The sequence below is a fragment of the Bacillus rossius genome, chromosome 3 (assembly GCF_032445375.1).
Source record: "Bacillus rossius redtenbacheri isolate Brsri chromosome 3, Brsri_v3, whole genome shotgun sequence".
Lineage (NCBI taxonomy): Eukaryota > Metazoa > Arthropoda > Insecta > Phasmatodea > Bacillidae > Bacillus > Bacillus rossius.
This window is the reverse complement of record NC_086332.1, coordinates 77,289,947-77,307,800: the sequence shown is the minus strand read 5'-3', so window position 1 is coordinate 77,307,800 and position 17,854 is coordinate 77,289,947. Positions and strand designations below refer to the sequence as shown.

Sequence of the window (17,854 nt, the reverse complement as noted above, 5' to 3'; positions counted from 1 at the left end):
AATTAACTAATATAGATTTCGAAATGATGCTTGCTTGATATGTAAGACAACGATGCTCTTATCAAAACCCCTTTCTTCAAAAATGTGCATAAATTATGGTTCAAACCTAGAAAATACACATACATATTAGTAAAGATTAGTATAAAACCATAATTTATGCATGCTTTTGAAGAAAGGGGCTTTGATAAGAGCATCGTTGTCTTACATATCAAGCAAGCATCATTTCGAAATCTATATTAGTTAATAAGTTATAAGCAAAATGAAAATAGCATTGAATCTTATGAGGTTAACGCGGGTTGTGTAGTGCCCCTGAAACACTGGAGTGGCCTCTTAATATTCAAGGTTAAAATCACAAGATCACTATTATGTACAACAGAAGTGCGTTACTTACACAAAGACTGCACGCCAGTGCAGTGCTCGGCACTTACGGACAAAGAGGCGTGTGATGCGTAAGCAGTAAAATATTGATTATAATCATGATCACTTGAGCCATCTTTTAAAGCTCGTAAATAACGTGTAGTAAATTGTCTGTCGAGCAAATTTGTGACCCAACAACAAAAGCAAGAGGATTATACGAATAACCTTAAAGTAAAATCAATTCATAAAGAAGATGAGATAGCCAACTTGGCCTGAGAGAATGAAACAACCCGCTGTCATGACTTATTTCTTCAGCCACACTACCTCGTACCTGTGCAGCCCATGATCTTGCCAGGGATCACCTGGTTGCAGCAGCGGGAGCAGAATATCTGTCCGCACACCCGGCAGTGGTGCCGGCGCCTGAAGGTCGTGAACCTCTCCCCGCAGTAGTAGCACTCCTTGCTCACCGAGTCTGGCATCCAGTACTGCTTGAAGTCCGTGTCCTTGTACGCCTGCAGGCCCTGCGCACAGTCAGCGCCCTCGACGCTGGGTCACAGTGAGGCAACCCAGTTGCATTCAAGGGCAGATCAGTAACTACTGGATCCACAAACCCTCCAATACCAACTTATCTACGTTCTTTTAAATGGTTCATGCGATGGGGAATGCAATGGCGCATGTCCAAGAAATTGTATTAAAACTGTCTAATCTCTTGTTTTTGAAATATTTAAGATTGTGCAGAAAAAAATTCAAAAGTACACGTATTGGAGAAAATGCAGTAATTTAAAAAATTCAGGAATGACAACGCTGAAGTTGACTAATTCTACATTTGTTTTTTTTTATCTATCCTGTTAGTGTTCCCCACCATATAGTATTTTAATAATATTTATGTAAATAAAATTTATGTATTCATTAAGCAAACATAGGTTTTGATGTCAACATTTAAAGGTTTTTTCCATAATTTTTGGGCATTATTTTATTTTTGACCCTGTAGACCTAGATTTAGATTTTAGGTAGGATTAAAAAAATTTAGGTTACAAAAAAACTTCCTTTCTTAGTTTAAACCAATTTTGTTTGGATTAAACAAGGATTTTAATACTTTAGTTATGTCAATTCACCACGTTTAAACTAAATATATATCATTGAAATTGATTAATTATCTTAGACACCATTCATACTGATCTAAAATACACTTCTTTAAATTTAGTCCTCACACCTTATCTTGAATCATCCTTAAATTCTTCACATGAAAGCCAAAGAACAACAACATGCTTTCTGTTAATCATGTTAAACCAGACAAGTTGTAACATCAAATAACTGAAGGCCAGGTAATCTACAAATCATGCCTAGGACTAAATCACAGAAAGGGAATTTTTCTATAGAATGGGAATTGACTATTTTATATTTATTTTTTAAAAATTTTTAAGAGTAGTTTTTGGCTGGGTAAAGTTTATAACTTTTTCAGATAATTTAAATAATCTCTTGATTAGTATATTAATTTTTGTTCCTGTCAATCACAAGTAACCTTAATGACCAAACATTTCTTGTCATTTAAGAGTAATTGAACCTTTAATTTAAAAAAAAATTAAAATAGTCTATTAAAAAACATAAAATTTATTTTTGTATAATAACATGGTTTAAACCATTGTTTAAAAGTTATGGTTTATATCAGTCAACCCTGATCTTAGGTGTGGATTCAAGGTACTTTTTGAAATTTGAATTGGGAGATTTGGATTGGAGAAGCTAGGGATCCAATCCATCAATACTGATAATCTGAATTTCAGACCATGGTGGCGACGATCATGAACATGGGCAACATTTTATTACAAAGAGAAATGTTTATAGATGTCTACCATAGTTGTTTTCCTTTAATAATCTTTAGGTACTAACATTTTAATTCGGTCAACTATAAAGTGTTAGTTACAAGTGATATCATCTAGGATAATAAACAACCTGAATTACAAAGAATAAAGTATTAGAAGAGTGACCACAAAAATAAAGACTATTTCAATTCTGTCAAATTCACATTCAGACATCCTTCACCCTGCAGCTAATAACACAGGCCAACAAAATTTTTTTTTTGATGCCTAGGATTTTGGAACTGATTTTAGGTATCTTTGGGGCACAGAATTTAAATACATATGAAGTTAGTTTTTTTTCCAATCAGTTCTACTTTTTGAAATAAGCGAAGCTTGAAATGTGATCTTCTACACAAAGGGAACAAATATGGTTCAATACCAATTGCTCACTCAACGACAATGAAAAAAACATATAGCACCATAGCTTTGGTCTTGGAGAAGATAAGGTATCGTGAACATCAATGAGTGATTTGTGTGGACTTAAAAATGGTAAACTTTCTCCTTGGACAGCAAAGTGGCCACACCAAATATCCTAGTTTCTTGTGCCTCTGGGATAGCAGAGACAAAACACATCACTGGGTTAGTCAAGAGTGGCCTAAGAGAGAAGACATGGTTGGAGTAAAAAAACGTTATTAACGGACCCTTAGTTGAACGAGCGAAAATCATCTTTCCTCCACTGCATATCAAGCTAGACCTTATGAAGCAGTTTGTAAAGGCTCTTGATAAGAATGGATCATGCTATGCATTTATAGGTGAAAAAAAAGGCCTCACTTGAGTAAGGAAAAAATTAAAGCAGGAACATTTAACGGGCCAGAAATAAGAAAATTCATTAATGACCAGCCTTTATAAATTCCATGAATGAGGCTTGAACAAAAACTCTGGACTTCATTTTTTTCAGTTGTCGGAAATTTTGCGGGCCAACGAAAAGCAGAAAACCATGTTGAACTGCTAAACGATATGCTTAAAAATTTCAAATCCCTTGGGTGCAACATGAGTATTAAGGTGCACTATTTACACAGCCACCTGGACCGTTTTCCTGAAAATTTAGGAGACAACAGTGAGGAGCAATGTGAAAGATTTCAAGATATTAAAATTATGGAGGGTCGCTATCAGGAAAATGGGATACGCACATGATGGCAGATTATTGCTGGAGTTTAAAAAGGGACTGTTCCAAGATAGTATATTCAAGAAGTTCACGAAAAAGAAGCTTCCAAAGTGTTGAGTGACTAGTTGGTTCCATCGATGACTTGGTACTATGTATATTTTTATACATATACAACAATAGTATATACGAATAATATTTGTATTATATAATGATTTTTGTATAATATAATGATATTCTATAATATAATAATATTTGTGTAATTTAATAATAAGAATTTCATGTTTAAGTTTTAGATTTGATTCACGGATTTAACCTTAAATTACGTAAAATGTTATATCATAGAAATTTGATATCCTAGGCAAAAACTAATGCCATATTTGAATTTAGGGCACCAAATTCATATGAAATCAGTTCCAAATACCCCACCACCAAAACTATTGTTGGCCTGTGTAATCAATGAAAGTATGGACAAGTGTCACTTACTGTAGCATGAGGAAGAGAAAATTATTATTTTTTTTTTACAATAAAGTAATGACAAATAAACTTTATGGTAGTTTTGAGAATTAGTTGGTATGACAACATTCACAAAAAAAAAATTACTTTGATCCTAAAAAAAATTGTTATAGGCAGTCAACGTGAACTGATTGCCACAAATGATGGGCATACGTTAAAGTAAATGTAGGGTGTATTTTTTGGACCAAAAAAATATGTAATTAACCCTGCAAGATTGAGATTCTACTGTAGTGGACTCAAAAAGCCTCGTTTAATGACACAGTGCTCTGTTTAGTAGCTATGCTTAGTCTTAATAAAACAATTTTCACAAATTTTCACTCCTCTTTCCACTCCAAAAATGAAATTGGAAAAAAAAAATGGTAATCTTGATTTTCAATGAAAAACTGTAAAAATACACAACTCATGAATTTCTGAATAACGGGATATTGTGCATGGGTATGCAGCAACACTCGATTATTGTGTGATTCTTTGTGTGGTGACATTTACAAACAACCATGTTTTCTTCACCCCAAATTATAAATATGTATACAATAATGTATTTACATTTCTCTGATGCCCCTAATAATTACATTTAGTATAAAGTGAAGACAATGCTAATTCTCATAAATACTTACAGTGCTTTTCAATACTAGAAGGCTTCTTATACGTTTCAAGACATTCTGAAGGCTCCTTCCTTCAGCTTGAAAGGATACCACAGTGTCCAGATCTTCATCCTGTGAAGAACATTACCAGGTAAAAAACTTTATAAGGATTTGTTTGAATATCTATTCCTGGTATCAGATATCGGCCAAGATTAAATTTTTGACAGATTTGCAAAGTATCAAAAAAATACCTGCACAAATTTCTTTTAAATTCTTATATTAGTTAAAAGGCTAATTCACACAAAAGTTTCTTTAAACATTTACTTAACACCAGCCAATTTAGAAAAGGAATAATATTCACTTTCCCACAGTGCAACAAAATGATGCGCAACACTAGCAACTAGCCAGCCAGTAAAATGCCTATAATGCAGTGATGTCACATCTGGCTGCTGCAGAGGACAAAGAACAAACCTCCACTCACTATCTCCCTCTACCACAGTGACTGAGGGATGTGATATTTAAATGGGCATTTTGAAGCACTGTTCAGATGAATGCTCCCACAGCGAACACTGAGAGCGGTTCTGATTTTTTTGTTTATTTAAAGTTTACTGTAACAAAAAAATATATATGATATTGCTGTGTATAGACTAGCCACCTATAGCACACAATGTATATATGTAGTATATTGGAGGCTGCTAAAAATAGAATAGTCTGAGTTGTTGGTTACAAGATTGAGTTTACTTATTTAACAATTCAAAAGCTGTTTCTTTGGTTTCTTTGCAAAACTCTCTCTCTCTATATAAAAATATTGATATCATATACCTTCGTCGTTTCGTTTCACCTACAGCAAAATATATATATATATTTATAAAAGTATGCAATCATTTCATCAATGTTTTGTTATGACGTCACGATTAACTATCGTCCGTTAACCGACTTTAGAGACAACCAATTTTTTATTTATTACTTCAAATACAATCCTTTTTCTACTTCCTATTGTGAGAAGTAAGTTGCTTTTTTTTTTCATTTCTCCCTTGTATACCTCTGAGTATACAGTTGTGTCTTTCGCCCACTTAAAAGCAGCTTACAGGGCTTTTATAACAAAATTAATATAAAGGTTTATTTAAATACACAAGGGTAACAACACCCTACATGTATTATTTTATTTATAAATTTCATCTTCAAGGATACTTAATTTATTCATGTGGTATTTTATCCTATCAGTTACAAAATGTATGGTTGCTACAGAATCTGAACTATAAAACTTCTAGTGTATCTCATGTATTTCACAAAAATTGTACCTTTTTTTTTCTTGTTTTAAAAGCATTTTATCTGATGTGTATCAACCACAGAAACTGCAATGTACCTATCAGATTAGCACCACAGAATTTTTTTTTATTATTGAAGAAAAAAAATTGTTACATCCATGTGGAAATTTTATTTCACTTCATGAATTGAATACAGGCCAAAGTGCAGCAGATAAAACACAGAGGTTGAAGGGTCAAGGTGATTCGCCTGCGACCATGGTAATCAGTGTTCAGATTCCTGGTGGGACGAAGGTCTCGTTATACATAAGCGGGAAACACAGTGAATATTGTTGTAAGCCAGTGAGTTTTTTAGGGGCCAATGTTTCAATGCTCCATCTTATACTATCCCTCACAGGCCCTAATGACCCTGAAGTGGATGAGATGTCAAGTTGTAATACCGTCATTTACCTAGAGGCAAACAATTTGTATAAGTTCGAGAAAAAACCTCATGGTTACAGTCATTTTATACACTCAGCATCACAAAAATCGCATCTATTGAAAAATCTTATTCAAAGTTTGAGAGGTGATTAAATCAACTTAAAAAATAAATGTTATATATGTATTTTTGTTTTATCAGTATTTAAAAATGGGTTGAGGTCTGGACTTCTAGCCAGCCACTGTATAACGGGGATCCCAACCACTTCCTTACAATTAAAGCAGAGTGGGAAAGAGCGTTGTCGTGCATAAATGTGAACCCATATGAGCCCACATGCTCTCTGTAGGATCTCTGTGATATATCAATAAGCAGTCAGCAATCCTTGTCAGCAAGAACCACCAGTCCAGGAAACGCACATAAGCTCGATCTTGCCGTTGCTGGACATGCCACCCCAGAACTTGCATGAGCCACCTCCATACTCCACTGCCTCCTCAATACAGGCTTTTGCAAACCTTTACACTGTCTTCAGTATACTTTCCTTTGCCTGTCGTTGCAGAAAACACACACCCTCGTCTCAAGAGAAAAGAGCATAGTCCTCCATTGGATGAGAGTTCTATTATGCTCACTGGCAAACTGCAACCATTCCCTGCGATGCTGTGCTGTTAATTTCAGGTCCGTAGCAGGTCAGCGGGCCACAATTTTCTTTTCTCGCAACCTTCTTCTAACCTTAGAGAGGCTTACTGTTGTCCTGCGAGCTGCGTAGGGCTGCTGTTTCAGCTCAACAGCAATGGAGAACCGACTGCACAAAGACGTTGAGACAATAAAGCGATCGTCTCTTTTGGATGTGCAGCGTTGTCGTCCTGATCCATGCTTCCGGATGAAGCCACCAGTCTCTTGAAACCATTGGAAAACCTGTTTGGGTTACATCTATTGGCTCAGGAAAACTTATGGCTGAAACTTATTTTCAAAGATGTGCGATTTTTGTGACGCTACTGTATATGCATTCTTTGCCCCAGTGATAAAATAGGGGACTATTTATACATAAATCAAAACAGCCACTGCGATATACGAGGGAAATTATAATAGCAAATTTCAGAAAGTTCTTGAGCAGTTAACACTCCTGCCTCATGATTGAATTGTCTGTTTTAAAACACTCTCTGTCATAGTTACAAGACTGTTGACCTTCAAGTACACAAAACTGCTGTATGGAGTGCAAGATGTAGAACGTGCAGCATTATTTATCTATTAAACTTATCTTTGTTATCACAATTTCTCATTTAAAAATAATTTAAAAAAAAAATCTTTACATGCACTTACTTCCTTAAAGATACCAGGTTTTCCTTATGATTTTTTAATCTCCTATATTTTCCATTTACAATTAGTATTGTCTGTACCCACCATGTATGTGTATCCAAATAAAAATTTTATCTACAGAAATACCATCTCTGTCACATGGAATTAATAACTTACTATTTAAAGAAACAACTGCTTTGAAGTAAAATTTATTGACAACGAACATAAACCATGATTTATCATGCTCACTGAGTTGAGAGAAGCTTCCTCTCACCATGTCAATAAATTAAATGTAAACATATTAAATATTTGTTTAACAATAATGATGGACATACATTAATTTTCCTGGAATATTGTTTAGAACCTCGTGTCCTGTTGTTAATTCTATAATGCAGAAAGATACACTCCTAACCATGCAGCTAAGCATGACGTGAATGAATTAATAAATGAATTACGGTTTAACATCTTGTTCACACTGAGGTCATTTGAGACGATGACAGACGATGGACAAACCTGCGTGATGGAGCAGGGCTGGAATGCATCAGTGGGGAGAATGAGAACACCCTGGTTTGACCTCACCGGTTATCAAACCTGGGGGATTGCCAATGTAGTGTGTGCGGGATCAGACTACTCAACCAAAATGGCCCCACCACCAAAGCATGGCGCGCGCACGCACGCACTCTCTCTCTCTCTCTCTATCTCTCACACACACACACACACACACACAGAGAGAGAGAGAGAGAGAGAGAGAGAGAGAGAGAGACAGAGAGACACTTACCCTGCTGTCAGGGTCAGACTGTAGAGTCTGCGAGTCTGTCTGAGCATCGTTACAGTTTGGAGGGCTGGAGTCCTGGACCATGCCACCTGCAACAAAACACAATCTCATATCATGACCAGTAAGACATATCTTTTCATCAGGTACGTACCAGCAATGTGGAAATAGGTAATTGTTCCGTATCACTCATCCAAGTTTATCCCTTCACACTGATGACATGATCCTGTATATATTAATCTTGTGGTACATGATGCTTGCTGTTTTAATTCAGAATGTAGAAAGATCCTGGCCAGACAAAAATTGGAATATCACAATACAAACAAATGATGTCAGGCTTGCGTGAATTTTTTTTATTTGTATTCAACTTATGATCACTATTCATTGTTATATCACCAGTTTTTTGTTTATGTCCAGGATATTTTGAGAGACTAAATTAAAACAGCAAGCATCATGCACCACAGTATCAATATATACAGGATCATGCCATCAGGATGATGCATCCTACTAAACAAAATGGCCACTAGAAGCCAAAGCGTTAGTGGTAAAAATGTGCAATAAAAAATCATTTGTTCTTCCAGATATATATAATCTAAATATGTAGTTAAAAAATAAATGAAACATGTCAGCAACAAATTATCTTATAATTGATTGATTTCATGAAGAATGACTATCGCCTTGGCCTCTGTGTGTTGCAGTGGGACATAAAACCCTATCAAAATTAATTAATTTTATATCCACACTCATGTTACCATAACAAGGTAGAAATAAACTTTCATTTGATAGGGTTTCAAGTCCCACTGCTACACACAGATGCTAATCCAATGGGATCTTTGACATAAAAGGGGGCTCTGAACCATATTGATACAGATGCAGTGCTCATAAATTGTAGATATGCCGAGGTGCTGGGATTGAAACCACGACTCTGTGCCACATGAGTGGGACGTGTAGGCAATCGCTGCCTCGGAGGACTCATTGCAATTCAAAGAAATTTAAAAAAAATTTCTATACATTAAGAGGTAATAACTATTTAGTTGTATGTTGTTGATATGTTAATGAAATATTTTTAAAATATTTTAATTTAGGCATTCTTAGAGAATATGTCTTTTGTTTTTATGTTGGAATAGATCATTCTTTGTGTGGAAATAACATTAATTAGAATATTTTATTCCACAAACTTTAAACCTAACTCTAAAATAAAAAAAAATAAAAAAAAAAAAAAAAAAAAAAACTTATCTGCAGAAAATTTAGAAACTCATTTATAAAAAGGTGTTATGAAGGATTGCTATATTGGTGTGTATTTCAGCCCTGAATTTGAAATCATCTGAACTGTAATAAATAAATTTACCAAGTTGACAAATTAATGGATATTAAAAACACACACCAATGAGAACCCAGAAGCTTGCTGTTTATGCTCTTGCTATGCCATAGGAAAAATTGAAATAAATACAACAAATCTTCAAAATGGCATTTTTAAATGCTATCAAATTAGCATAGGAGACGTTCATATCAGCAACATATTTGCTGCAAGTTCCTCACACAAAGGCGATTACTATGAATATACTCACTCTTCCCAAACTTGAAGAACTTTGACAGGAGAGAGCCAACCCCCGGCTGACTGTCCTCCGGGCTGAGTGGTGCGAACTCCGTCAACCGAGACATTCTACAGGGTCACCGCGTGACCTCCTCACCAGGGACTCACACCTGTGGAGCAAGCCAAGCATGCATCACCTTCAGCCAAAATGTACCTGTGAGAGTCTGAACTGTTTTAAATAAAAACCTTTGTGAAACATTTCTGAGAATACCTAACTCCCAGATGGGTTATCCCTATTAATATTATAAATGTGAAAGTGTGTTTGTCTGTCCTCCTTTCACGCAGCAAGAGAGCAACAGATTGACATGATTTTTTGCATATAAATAGTTTATGGGCCAGAGACTGAAATAGACTACATATAATTATGAAATTCTACGCCTAAAGAAGTTAAAAACGGGTATATTTAATTTCATAATAGAAAATCATAGAAAGAAGGTCTGGCAACTTATCATCATTCTCCGTCGGCTTAGTGAAGTTCACAGCAGGCCTGAGAACTAACGGGCTAGCAGTAAGAGTCCCTTTCATTAAAATTGGATTAAATAGGAGTTTCATATAAAAGTGGGTATATTTTTTAATAAAACTGTTTCACTTTATACATTGGGTAAAGTTTAGGGTTTTTAATTTATTTGGAAGCTTTGTAGGGTTTGAATACACAGCAATAACTTGTAACTTCGCCACAATTGTCAGTAAAAGTTTTAATTTAACAAATAAACTATTTAAACTATATTTTTTCTTCAATTATTAAGTCAGTGGCATAGTGTAGTGGTAAAATGGATGGGCTGATAATCTGCGGGCTTGGGTTAGATAGCCACTAGGATCTTTTTTTTTCTTTTACATTTTCATTTTTATATTTCTTGAAAAATTAAAGTATTCATTACAGAAATTAAATATGTTTTAACAGTTAGATTATATAATAAGATGAGATACTGAATAAAAATTTTTTTTCGAAAATTCTAGCAAAAAATTATTTGCACTGCTTTTTATTTATTCTCAGAAGAAACATTACATTTTTCCATTTTCAAATAAAATACCTAATACATTTTTAACTGTTTCTGTTAAAAGCGTATCATTTTAAGTGTTACTTTTTTATTCCAATATAGAAATGAAACTGTAGGTACATATTTTGAAGTATTGGTGATTGTTTCTTTTCCTAAATATACATGTTTCCAAGATTAGATTTCTGCATGTGTAGCCGATTCTTGCATAAAATAAATATTTGTTTGGTTAGGTCAGCTACATCACTAAAACATAATATGTCTTTTTTACAGCTGACATTACCTAAGCAAACAGACCAGTCACATGAATTTAAAGTATTTTTATATAGCTAATCTAAACAAGCATTAAAATAGTATACTACTTACAGGCATACTTGAAACATAGTAGGTAATGATCAGAAACTATGCCAGAAAGTAAACAAGTACATTTCCAAATTTTTATTTGCTTTCTCCTAAACAATTACCTGTAGGCAGCTGGGTAGGTAATTATGACATAATACTTGCAACTATTGATAAGGCAGTACAACTGAATACATTGAAGCAGAACCTAACATATAGTAGCTGGGCATGGATGGAGAAGTCTACTTTCTGCAAAATAATGATGCTAAGCATACCACAGGGATCACCAAGGAATGCCTACTGTACAATGCAACAGAGTAAGAGAAAAAAGTAGATTGTAAGTAAAGATACATTTACAGGTTTAGCTGAAGAATGGAGCCAAACAGACCTAAACATCACAAAAATTTGTGGGATTAATGTCAATAATAGACATAACACAGCAATCATTTCAAAAGAAAATGTGGTCATGAATTCAAGTACTGAACTGCTATTTGTGAAAATTAAATAAGTACCTTTTTTTATTTTGTACTTGAGAAAAACTTTTGCAATGTCATGGTATTCTTCTGAGTAAGTGCTCTACAAAGGAAAAAAACTGAAAATGGTCTTAATAAGGTTGTCAAATAATATATTGTGATTCTGTTAAATAACTTTGGCTTAACAGTTAAACTCCATGTAATTCAATCTGACTACCTACAATCGTACATTGCGATAGTATTTACACAATCCTGTTATTAGTATTAAGTAGACTTCACGCAAGTTTTAACTCTAACTTAATACTGTTTTTGCTAAAACCATGATATGTTTTTGTTCAATCGGAAGCTCTGAACATCTTGCTACTTTGTTATTTGAGAACTTTATTTAATAAGTATGAAAATGTGTGTTGAGTACACTGTGCCAAGTATTATTTTCTTTTATTATGTTTATACGAGTTAAACTATAAAAATCATTGTCCAATTTCTGAAGGAGAAAAAATTTATATCTGCAATGGGCTATTATGGATTTTATTATGTTACTAACGATTTTTTACTTGAGATTACACACTACTAACTACAGCAACATTAATTTTTCGTAAGCATAAAATACAAAACAAACAAAAGTAATGGCTTATATTTATAATTGTTGTAGTTTTGTTTTGTGAAAGTGTTTACTACTACAACTATCAATGCTTTACTACTGTGGCCCGGCCTTTAAGGGCATGTTTTAGAACGATTACAAACAACTGATTACCCGGCACATGAAGCGACCTCTCCGCTTCGTAACATTTTCTATCCTTTTTCATTATATACTTTACCAATTGCTGCTTTTCCCTATACTTTATTTGTAAAATGTATAATGAAATTAGTCAAAGTACTTATTCTTGAGTAACTGCAGCTATCATTAACTGACATATATTTATAAATTATTGGGATATTTCTTTTCCCAGAAATGGAAGGAAAATAAAGCAAAATAAAATAATAACCTAAAAAACATAAAAATATATTAAGTCCAGCTAATTCAGAAACAGAATTTAAAAAAAAGGGCTAAAAATTCATTGCTATTTAGGCTTACCAAACTTTTCTTCGTTACAAATAAATAAATAAAATAACGTCTCTTAAGATATGGAGCATTTGACATTTGCACACCGCAAACACAAATATTCTCATCCCATCATAGACCAATCCATACGCCAACACGTTAAAACGCGCATATAATAGGTTACTTTTTTTTTTTTTTTTTTTTTTTAAGAAATGTTCAACTGATGATGTGCAGAAAAGTTGAAGTTCTGAGTGTAAAATGCACTGTGGACGTATTCTGAAACTCAGGATCAAATATTGTAGAATATTTGTCAGGATCAACATTACCGTGTGCCACTCCTGGTCAAGGGAATATACTTGTCAGTGAACTCTAGCGTAACTTCGTAAGCTACAGCCTCGTCGTTATTGGCAAGCATCCAAAATATACATTTTTGTGATAAATCAGTTATGGGGTTCCAGTATTATTCTGATACGAAAGTTTTGCAACTATTACTATAATACACAATGTAGAATTTGTAAATAGTTGCTTAGTTGTTTTCGACTTAAGTTAAATAATCATATTTCGGGATTAAGTTGAATAAAATGATCGCGAAAAGCTATAGTATGACGCCACCGTTGGTGCTCTCTCTGAGAGAACAGGCCGTTATGTGTCCTCCACACCTGAATTAGGGCATGTATAACGAACACACCCGCGCGTGCCTAGCAGCGTAGGAAGTGCAGTGCATCGAACGGCGTGACGCTAGTCACGGCCAGCTGTGTTGTGCAAAGGGCCCGGCCGGGTGTGGCAATGTGCAACTGAGACATAGGGCACATGCATTTCTAATTAAAAGGTTTAATTAAAACTATTGATGTATCTAATTTTCCTAAATAATTAATTAATGTAAATGTAAATGTTTTTATATCACAAAACTGGTCGACAACATCTTCCCGCGCTTCGTAGCTTTCCGCGGCAAATCGCCTCCTCCCTGGCTGCGTTGCCAGGGAGATTCGAGAGTCACCTTCCAACACTCATCAGGGCCGGCAGCTCCGCGCACGTGGAGCCTTCACCTCTCGCGCCAAAATCAGCATGTAGCTTAAAAAGGTAATATTTTCAAATCCGTTTTCATTCGCTCCACAGCCGGTCCTAAATCAACCGCACGACGTGTCGTAAGGTTTTTATATTAAATATGTGTGACTCCCCTCAAGTCGTTTAGTGTAATACTTCTTTGGGCAGCCCGCCGAGGTGCCAGCGCTTCACGCCTTAATCACTCCGACAGGAGAATTGAACTTTGCCCACGCGGGGTGGCATTGCGCCTAAAGAAAACATTGACTTTCTAACACATAAGTTCCTGGGGCGTGCCGCGGTCGCGAGTGAGTTTCCACGTCAGGTACCACCGCGCTCGCACCCAGCTTAACGTGGCCTACGCCACCACGAGGACGAACTCTCGATAATTATATTAATTTCCCTGAGCGGTATCGCCATCTCAGTATTGACGTCGTCCGACCGAAGGCCACCCTAAAGCCCGACCTGCAACCGCCAGTATTCAACCCTGCTAACCTAACAAGCCCCTAGCCATGGCACACCCGAGTCAGGCGAGCCACCAGCAACCAAGGTAGAACCCGGCCCCCTAATAAACAGACCAACATTACAGCCGACCACGTTGCAAAAAACAAACACAGAATATTAAACAACATCACGTATAAATTAAAAGTTGATTAACGAAAGTGCGACCTAGGAGTGCCCGGGCACTAACGTGTGTAAATACGCCGATACGTGTGTAAGTGTCCCCCTGGCGGCCTTCTGCCCAGACTAGTTAATAAACCCATATGACATAATTATTAACCCCTTGTGTTTCGTTATTACCCCCCACCAGAGCAGTCCGGCAAGAGACGAACAGTCGCTGGTGTGACGTATAATTTAAAGGACATAATTCGTAAACATACTAACTCTAAATTGTAGAAGGGATGAGTAATGGTAATTAGCCTTAATAATTAATGTAGGAATTTAGCGCCCTTAAAATCTCTTATTAACGTGTCACATCAGAAAATAACGTAATGAGGTCAACACTGGCGCGAGGGGCACCGAGCCTCGGCTGGACGCCATGACATGACGCCAGTACAGCGCGACTCGTGGACCGGGGTGGACGCACGTCCCACGGAGAGACGTCATCCATTGTCTGTATTGAACTCACTTCTGGTAATTATAGTCACTTCCTCGAAACCTCTTTTTACTTATCTCTCCGTGCGTACCCGGTCCAATTTTCGGTCCAGGACTTAATTCGGCCGCATAACTTTTAAAACCCCCTGCACCACACTTAGTCAGCAGGGTAGTTTCAGTATATGGCACGGGCCGCCTCCCGAACCACAGAACTTGAACTAAAACCAGTCGCTCCGGCGCTGACACCACCCCGTAAGGGAACTTGGACGAATTTAGCAGCGGTCCGCGCTCCGCTACAGTGGACGCGAACACCGCCTCGAGACATTGATATACGGGATTGGCCGCCTCCAATCGCCCTCACCCCTCTTTTGAGTAACCAGGCTCAGAACCGCCTAGTGCCACGCTAATACATAATAATTAGTAATTTTGTGCGACGCCTTGAATCTGGAACGTCTTTAGTAAACTTGTGCGATGCACCACCACGTAACATTCGGTAAACTTGTGCAACGTCCCGTCACGTAACATTTTTTGTAAACTTGTGCCACGTCTTCTTACATAACTTTCAGACTAACTTTGTGTAATTGTGTAACTTCTGTATTGTGTGATGTGTATTCAATGGTATTACACCAAACCCACAGTCGCATGAATAAACGACGCACGTCATTTGTTGCACTACTTCAGCGCCTAATCAATTAAACATACGAATCCCAATCACCACCAAGTAGGGAATTCCTCATATTTCACGCAACACCGCCGACGATCCTAGTGGGCCACGCAGGGCAATCGACCCCACGACCCACCTATCGACTAGAAACAGAGCTAGTCTGGCACCCATCCGGAAACACTACATCGACAACAGCCATTCCCGCTAGGAGCCGCACCGGGACTCGAGCCCGAGACCCCGGACGATGGCAGTATCATCCCGATCTCCTGGACATTTCCATGGTAAACTCTATTTCCGGGTTTAAATGTTAGTATTATTTTCCACCATCAGCCATGTGTAGTGTATAATTTCAGTGTTTTGGCTAAGCCATTTAATAAGTGACTAGTAAGCTATCCTGGTATCTCATCATCTGGAATACCACTCTCCTTAACAGCTAGATTCGCCACGTGCCTTCATCGTCGTCACTATCAATCTCAGGGTAGTCTGCGATCCTCAGTGGGGTAGTCCTCAGGAATTCCGCCAGATGTGAACCAGTACCGCCAATCGAGGGCCGTGTGTGCGGAGATGAGAAGGTAGACGGTGATACGGCCAGTTACGTGAGGATGTACTGTACCAGATTAAGTGCTTTATCGTGTGATGTGTCAATAAAACCAGTTACATTTAAGTGTGCTTTTAATAATTACGGCATCCTGGGTGGCCTAAACAGCCCGGGGAGCCCTTGGTCGACGCGTCCCTGCCTGCAACCACGAGGCAAAGAACCCCGCCATCGAGTCAAAATCCCTATTCACGTAATTTAAATTCAATATTTTAAGACAAGCAGCGGGGACGGCGCCAAGTATGCCACTCTCTGATCCCGCAGGGTTATGTAATGTCACCATTCCCATAAACTGTGTGTGTCGGTTCATAATGGAATCAACTTAGTGCAGCCTCAGGTATGGAATGATAAAGTGTGGAAAATGAAGCATGATCGTCTAGTTTGAATAACATCTGCATTATAGTCGATTAAGGACTTTTTGTATTTAATTAAAATTAGAGATACATATTTTTATGAACGAGAATATATAACTTACTCTTTATTTTGTATGGCCATTGTTCGGATGTAGTATAGGGTATAGAAAGTGTTAAACATGGATAAGAAAAATAATCGAGTACCCGCCTCTGGCACTGACTCAAGTGGGTATAGCAAAACAGGAGTGGTAAATGAGCTAGGGGGGACAAAAGTTAGGCAGGACAGGACTAGATCGCAGGAGAAGCCCCAGGCTGTTGGCCACCAAGGACACCAGGCTAAATAATAAACAAAAGTGCTTATTCAGGGCCCAGGCTGCTTAATTGCAGATTTTATTATGACACATTTTACCCGGTCCGCAGAGATACTGTTTGATATTTTACCGGGCGTCTAAGAGATGTGCATGGCTTTTGAAGTATTCGAAAGTGCTGTACTGACATCGTCCGGCCGAAGGCCACCCTAAAGCCCGACCTGCAACCGCCAGTATCCGACCCCGCTAACGGAACGCGCCCCTAGCCATGGCCCACCTGAGTCAGACGAGCGCCGCAGGTCTTAGTTATTATCAACGCCCTTAACGTAATCGGCAAGACAAACTGGGTCATGTACACAGTAAATTCACTAAACTTTAATGAACCCGCCACTTTGAATTAACAACACCGTGCAACACAAGTGCGACGTAGAAGTGCCCGGGCCACTCACGTGTAGTTTTCTACTAAAACAGCTGTGAGTGCAACCCTTGCGGCCTTTAGCCTGAATTCAATAGTGTAATATGTGATGAAACTCAAACCGCCCCAAATGAGCATTTATCATTCGCCACTGGAGTAGTTATCAAGCAACAAACAGTTTCCAGGGTGACTCTAATAATTCAAACTTATTTTATAAAATTTATTAAATGTCATTTCTAAAACATATATATATATATATTAAGTTAATCATTAAGTTTTATTGTATGAATTTTGAGCCACTTGCTTTTTGTTATTAATATAATTTTTTTACGAATAACGGAACTTTAGAAACTCTGGCGTGACAGGGAGCTCACCCCTCCCCCACGCGCCTCGCGAACTGGGATGGACGCATGTCCCACAGGGAGCCATCATCTCATTGTCTCCTCCGAACTTCCACCTGGTAATTATAGTCACAACCGAAACCTTTTTTTTAACTACTCCCCGTGTGCGCCCGGTCCTTTTCCGGTGTAGGGCCTAACCCAGCCGCGTCAATATAACACGCCCCGCACAACGCATTACGTAGGGCCGTGCAATATACGGTACGGGCCGACTCCCGCCACCACAGACTTTTAATTAATCACCAGGTGCACAGGCACTGACTACAGCTAAACATAGACTTTCTTAATTTAACAGCGAGCCGCGGTTCACACAGGTGGGCCCGCGCGTCGCCGTTCACCAATTACGGGATTAGCCGACTCTAATCAAACTCTCTCCCTCGAC

The 17,854-nt window shown here is 37.5% G+C and overlaps 1 protein-coding gene across 2 annotated transcripts in view; it reads right to left on the bottom strand.

The window, feature by feature from the left end:
- The window catches only part of LOC134530932 (1-phosphatidylinositol 3-phosphate 5-kinase), a 129,121-nt gene extending 116,356 nt beyond the window's left edge, over positions 1 to 12,765 (bottom strand). Inside the window, exons 1-5 of one of the 2 annotated variants that reach the window (XM_063366252.1) lie at positions 12,637 to 12,765; positions 9,729 to 9,864; positions 8,167 to 8,252; positions 4,446 to 4,544; positions 689 to 878 (exon numbers count right to left, since the gene is read on the bottom strand). In XM_063366252.1, coding sequence (XP_063222322.1) covers positions 689 to 878; positions 4,446 to 4,544; positions 8,167 to 8,252; positions 9,729 to 9,822 — 469 coding nt within the window. In that variant the 5' untranslated portion in view covers positions 9,823 to 9,864; positions 12,637 to 12,765. The remainder of the gene's footprint in view (positions 1 to 688; positions 879 to 4,445; positions 4,545 to 8,166; positions 8,253 to 9,728; positions 9,865 to 12,636) is intronic. The other variant, XM_063366251.1, reaches the window with a different exon arrangement.
- Between the last annotated feature and the right edge of the window lie 5,089 nt (positions 12,766 to 17,854).